General features: G+C 32.3%; 1 protein-coding gene across 1 annotated transcript; it reads right to left on the bottom strand.

Annotated features, from left to right (window-relative positions):
* On the bottom strand, positions 1 to 3292 carry LOC107629986 (alpha/beta-Hydrolases superfamily protein). The gene is made up of 5 exons (XM_021118295.2): positions 3039 to 3292; positions 2670 to 2812; positions 2428 to 2557; positions 1239 to 1430; positions 1 to 426 (listed from the first exon to the last, which is right to left on the bottom strand). Exons 1-5 carry the CDS (start codon positions 3183 to 3185, stop codon positions 217 to 219), a joined length of 822 nt encoding a protein of 273 aa, XP_020973954.1. The 5' UTR covers positions 3186 to 3292; the 3' UTR covers positions 1 to 216.
* Between the last annotated feature and the right edge of the window lie 3507 nt (positions 3293 to 6799).

The following is a 6799-nucleotide window of genomic DNA, read 5'->3' as shown; positions in this document are numbered from 1 at the left end:
TTAGTCGAAGAAACACATATTTTAAGCATTAACTAACTACAAGAAAACCACAACCATTTTATGATTATTCCTAAGCCAAACTTCACAACAGATGCATCCACTCATATCAGGAAACACCCCACAAGAGTAACAAGTATCATAGTCACTCACAGCTTATAGTCCTTACTATAATTACTAGAGATAGTATAGCGTTGTAACATAGGTAAGAAGCTGAATTCAGCTTGACAAGTACCTAGTCATCCACGACTCAAAGCGAGACCAGGCCAACTGAACTGCACCTTCATCTTGATCAGGCAACCCCATGCTCTTCCTCCTCTCAATTCCCTCCGGTGACCTGTTCATGAAAGCATGGCTGTTTCCGGGGTATATGTGTACCTCGTGTGGAACTCCAGATGCTTTCAGCTTCTCCTCCAAGGCCTTGGCAGCCTGAGTAGACACAAACAATGCAAAAACATTAAATTGAAGAAATTTACCCTGTTGCATCAAGTGTCCTATCCTATCTCCCCTTCCTCACATAAACTATTTTAGGTGGATGAAACAACTTTGCTGGCAATTAAATACTGGAAAATACTTGAAAATGCACTGTGCATTGGTGACAAACGGCAGAAATGATTCAACAGTTAGTTACGGAGATTTTTTTTACATTGTCTACCAATAATTTGTTTCCCTTTGTTTGGTTTGGGGGGTCAAAATGGAGTGGAAAATTTCAGGAATGAGCTCCATGAGTAATTTTACTATCAAAATCATCTATAAAAAGTTTAATGCCATTTTTACCTGGCCCAAATAAACGTGAGCTAAAATGTACATGGAATGGTCCAGTTTGACCCATAGACTTCTCAAATTTTTCTTTCAGTTGATGTTTTCAAGTGTAATCTTTTACAATTCAACATCTTCTCTCACATGTTTTCTCTTGACAACATCAATTGAAAGAAAAAATAGAGAGAATCCATTTCCATCACAATTTGGTCCTTTTGGGGGAAATTTTACTCACATAAAAAGAATGTTGACAATGTAATCACTTGATGTACCAAGTGAATATGAAAATACAGGATTATAATTTATTTTTGTTTCTCTTACTATTGGTCTCATTGAAAATAAGATAGAATTTTCAAACAATGGGCAAATGAATGAAAAAGAGAAATGAAAATACAGGATTATAATTTATTTTTGTTTCTCATATAGCACCATGCAAGTGATTAAAAAGAACAGAAATTTGTATTGTAGACACATTCTCATACCGTGACATCTGAGAAGCCAACAAAATTATCAAGCTCTCCGAAGTGAGCCTGAATAGGAGCCCTGGCTTTTGCGGGATCTGCAAGATCAGAAGAAGGAACTCCATAGAAAGCTACAACAGCATCAACCCCTGGAACCAACACAGAGCTGGCAATTGAGAGAGCACCCCCCATACAGTATCCGGTCACACCAACCTGTTGTGGGAAAAGATAAATTCACATTCTCTTGGTCCATTATTTATTCATAATTTATGCAAAATGATATTGAATATTTTTTATTTGGCAGTTAACTGTTACTACTTCAATGACAACCAAATATGTTATCACTAGTTAGCTACATAAATCAAATGACAAAAATAGTTACTTTCAAACTATCACCGAACATCTATTTCTATAAATATCATGACAGTACAACATAAGAGCTCTTCAGACATACTAACGTGAATTGTAAAATGATAAAATGTCGGCAAAATAGTACTAGTTTGGATTGGCTTTTTTGAGTGAAAAAATTACTTTTCTTAAAAAATAAAGTACTTTTTACCAATTTAAAACCTATTTGGATACGTCTTTTAAAAAAGTACTTTTATTAAAAAAAACAAATTATTTGCTTTTTCTAAAAGCTAACAATACCTTGCTTTTAAAAAAAGCAGAAGCAAAAGACGTTTTTAATACTTGAAAACTCTTTAAAAAACCTATCCAAATGTAAAATAATTTTTTTCTGTTAAAAAAAGATCTTTTTAAAAAAAATAAAAAACATAAGTACCTTTTTCAAAAGCCAATCCAAACTGACCCACAATCTACACCTAATAAGATGAATCCATTATCAAGGTCACACTATGAACATTTCTTCAAATAAAAATGAAACAAAGATGATCCCCAAGGAACATATGTCTTCATTGGCTAACCATTTATGACTCACTATATTTAAATTAAAAAAAGAACTAGAAGTAACCAACATGGAGGTATCATTAGTAAATCGCAATTTTGAGCAGCAACCAGCATTCAGTGCTACACATCCTAAGTAAAAGATTCAAACTAAATTTACTTCAAATCATAAAGCTAAGGCTAATTTATGCTTTTGTAGGTTCAAGTCAACTAGGGAATGATCATAAAATTACAAAATTCAAAAACTAGTGAAGAAATCAATATATCCATCAAGGATCGTCTTCACAACAAATTAACGGTAACAAACCTTCTTTGAACCATTTGCTTTAAGCCAGTTAACCGAGGCCTCTATATCCTTTACAGCGCCCTGCCAATCGAGCCCATCCATCAAATGCTGGGCTTCCGCGACATCAAGACCAACCTTTCCTCTATACAGACTGGAACAATGGAAGCAATTTCAATTTTCATTTATCCAATTGAAGATTATAGTATCATATAACGGATAAAGAATTCAGATCAGCAAATCTTATGAAAGCACCGTTATCTTACTCTGGAATAAGAGCTTTAAATCCAGGACCTAGCTGAGAAATCTTGACAGCATGATTCTTGATTTCAAAATCCACTCCCCACCACTCCTGAAGAACAACAATTCCAGGAGCATCTTCTTTGCCAACGACGTATGCATCAAATGTCTAATAATTGAAAACAGATACCGCATATTAGGAACCTAGAATTTGCTTAGAACAGGTGCATAGCATACACAGAGTAGTATTGCATTCGAAACCCTAGAATTTGCTTAGAAAGAGTATATTGAGAACACAATCTACAAAGTGGATGTACACAATAAAACAAAGACTCCGAGTCCAGAACTGAAAACCTGGAAAATGAATGGGAAAGGGAGAGGGAAAGAAGACTAACGGTGTTATCCCTTTGGATGGTGATTTTGTTGAAAGGGGGAGCAGAGTGAGCCATTGAGCGGACTGAGAAGCGCGAAGAGAAGGGTGAAACCCTGCGAAATGTAGAGAACAATCTGGAACTAGATGATGCTCTCACAATACCCAGCATTCCTTCCCTACTCACTAGTCACTACACTCAACCACGCAACCCTACTTGCTCTATTTTTTTTTTTTTTTTCTAGAGTCTTCTAAAGTCAACTATACACGGGCAAAACTAAAAATTCACGTAAAATTATTTGGATATAAAACAAAATTAATAATCAATAATTATTACATTATTTAATAAATTTGATTAAATTATTATTTAATAATTTTGATTATTAATTATATATAATTTTTAACTTTTTTTTTTAACGTCAATGAATTATAATTCAAATGATATAATCTTTTCATATTCGCGAGTTTAAATTTCTCTATTTTTAATAAAAAAAAATTTCCAACGAATGTACAGATAATTTTCAATTTAATTTTTAAATAAGTTAAGTATTAAAAATAAACTTTCTTAGGTAATAAAATAAAAATTTGAGAAGACAACTAAAATATATTCTCTTTTTGTATATTTATAAAAATAAGTTATGTTCGGAAGATATTACAACCGTTAAAACAGATTAAATTTTTTGGATTAAATAGTTTAAATGAATTTATCTCCAAAAATGAGATGTTTAATAAGTTTAATTCGACCAATAAAAAGAAGGCTGTATAAACGCTCTTGTTTATTTATTTAATTTTCTTTCCGGAATTTATTTGATTTTTTTTAAATAATAATAAATTTAATTTCTAGTACAAAACTACAAATTCAACTCAAGTATCATGATCCATCTCATAGCCACAAGTTCATAAGGATATAACACCATTTTTAATAGAAAACTCATTCCATTATTTATTTATAATTTATTTGTCATAAAAAATAATTTTACGTCAATTTTTACATTATAAATAATAAATAGAGATTAAAATTATTTTTTTATTAAAAAAACTAAATTTAATTTTTATTATGATCTCATTTAATTAATTAATTAAAATAATTAAAATTAATATAATTATTATTTTTTATAATAATATTATTAAAATTTATAAATTTAAAAATAATTAACTATTAAAACGATATTAATATTCGAAAATATTAATAACTTCGTAAATAATAATAATATACCATATATAATTCGAGATTAAACTAATTTGTAAAATTATTTAATATAAAGAAAAATATATTTAAACTCTATAGTTGACGATAAATATTGTAAAATTGCTATATGTGTTCAATCAAGTCCTCTTTTAATTGTCGATGCTGTGGTCTATTTCGAAGTTGGACATTTCTTTGGAGAAATTGATAGTATGATGCAAAATTTTTCTCTTTCAATTGAGGTTGTGATAAGTCATTTTCGACATTGTCATACTCTTAGTCTTGAGCAAAATTTTCTGCATAAGAGTTTCTTTCATCCTCAGCAATCATCTTATGCAATATAATACAAGCTCTCATTATGTTTGCAAGCTTCTTATTTTTTCAAAAGTGCGTTGGATCACGTATAATTGCAAAGCGTGCTTGCAACACTTCGAATGCTCGCTCTAAGTCTTTTCTTTGCCCTTCTTGATATTGTGCAAATAACTTGCGTTTCTCCTCTTGTGACTTTGATATTATTTTGACAAATGTGGCCCAGTCAGAATAAATATCATCTGTTAAATAATATCTCATAGTATAATTATTACTATTGATAGTGTAATTTACCTTTGGAGCACAGTCATTTAAAATATCATTGAGCATTGATGAACGATCTAACACGTTGATATCGTTATTTGAACCAAAAACTCCAAAGAATACATGCCATATCCAAAGGTCTGAAGATGCTACAACCTCAAACACTATGGTTGCAACCCCACGATAACCACTCATGTACATACTTTTTTACGTCTTTGGACAATTTTTTCATTGACAATGCATGTAGTCAATGCTACCCAATATGCTAGAAAAATCACGATCCTCTACCATTTGTAGCAGGCGTCGTACACCATTTGAATTTGGTTTTTGCAAGTATTCATCCTCAAACACTGAAATGACACCTTTAACAATTTTTTTCAAGCATTCAATTGTGATGCTCTTGCCTATGCGCACATAATCATCAACAGCATCAGCTATTACCCCAAATACTAACATCCATATTGCAACAGTGCATTTTTGCAGTGGTGACAAGCCTCTTCTCCCAGTTGCATCAACCCTCTATTGGAAATACGAATAGACATTTGAGAGGGCATCTACTATCCAAAGGAACACGTGTCTTCTCATTCGAAACCTCTGTTATACACCGACTCATCTGTAAAGTAATTAAAAAGACGATCATGTCCTGATCTCGATCTCTGTTGATCTATCTACTAGGAGTTTGAAAAGATCTTCTCTCGATATCTTCTTCTTCTAAATAATTGAACTCATCGATCCAATTATTCATGTGTGTGTTATCTCGTCTTTTTTTTTTACTATACAAAGTCTTATTAAACATATCATTAAAATTTCTAGTCATTTCTTGAAATATAATATTTAGTATTTTTTTACGTGAGAAACTAACTTCGAAATGTAGTTTGTGATTGTAAATATTTGATTGTCTTGGAGTCTGAAGGAATGGATTAGAAAAGCCACCAACACCAGATAAATCATGTCTCGATGCACTGAATTAAATTGAAAATGACAAGGATATTAGAGTAACATTTTTTATAAAGGGACTAAATATGGATGAAAATGGATAATGTGATATTTGTGAATTTTGATTAAATGATTAAAAAATAGAAAATTAATTATTATAAGGAGTTTGAAACTTGAAATTAAATTTTTTTTGTAGATTTAGTCTTTAAAATGTATTAAATTGGTTTGGATCTATTTTTAATATATATATATATATATATATATATAAAATAACAAAATATTAATTTATTAGTAATAACGATAATACAATAACGATTATATATTTTTATTAATATATATGTTTTATATAATATATATGCAACGGTCCTTTATATATTATATATATATATATATATAAAAGGCACCACTTTTTAATATATACATAGGGTAAAGTATTAAATTGATCTTTATATTTGGGCATAATTTTGTTTTAGTTTTTAATGTTTAGGGGTCTATTTAGTATACAGATGTATTTTGGTACAGATTTACAGATTTTTGTTTTTATTGCACTTCCTATGGACACGTGGTGTTTCTCGTTGGCTGGAAGCAGCTAGCTGTCACGAAGCTGGCGAAACTCATTGGAGGGTTGGGCGTGCCGGCTGGACAAGGTAATTCAGAACGGAATTTCGTTCTTGAGGGTTCCGTTGGGCCTTTTGGTTTGTTCCCAAAAAGAGTGGTTGTGTCCTAGGAAGTTGGTTCTCTAGGTCAGTCTTCTCCTCTCATCAAAAGAAACCCTATCAGCGTTAATCAAGACCACCGCTGCGGGTCTCGTGACTCTCACTGTCTCTGACAATTGGCTACTGCATCTGTTCCGGGTGCTCCCTACTGGTCAACGACTTTTCCACGGACGCCAATGTCCAGCTCAGGCGTCGTAGTCAGGTAGCGGTGGTGCTGACAGACGTCATCTTGGTCAGGCGCGCATGTCCCGCAGTCAGTCGTGTTGCTCGTCCTCCGCCGTGCTTGTCAGTCGAAAGTAAGAGCTGCTCTGCCCATTGAATGATCTGCTTTGAGTGTTGGCTTCGAAACGTGTTCAGGTTAGGTCGAGTATGTGT

Source organism: Arachis ipaensis, chromosome B3 (genome assembly GCF_059453495.1).
Source record: "Arachis ipaensis isolate K30076 ecotype BB chromosome B3, ASM5945349v1, whole genome shotgun sequence".
In the NCBI taxonomy this organism is placed as follows: Eukaryota; Viridiplantae; Streptophyta; class Magnoliopsida; order Fabales; family Fabaceae; genus Arachis; species Arachis ipaensis.
The sequence above is the reverse complement of the archived record's forward strand: the minus strand, read 5'-3'. Positions and strand labels throughout refer to the sequence as shown.

What these genes read in the sequence shown, in the direction of transcription:
- LOC107629986 (XM_021118295.2), bottom strand. Translation starts at nt 3,185, where the DNA reads ATGCTGGGTATTGTGAGAGCATCATCTAGTTCCAGATTGTTCTCTACA. An exon ending in CCATCCAAAGGGATAACACC is followed by an intron (nt 2,813 to 3,038) that starts GTTAGTCTTCTT and finishes TTCAATTATTAG; the next exon opens with ACATTTGATGCATACGTCGT. An exon ending in TTGGCTTCTCAGATGTCACG is followed by an intron (nt 427 to 1,238) that starts GTATGAGAATGT and finishes GTGTCTACTCAG; the next exon opens with GCTGCCAAGGCCTTGGAGGA.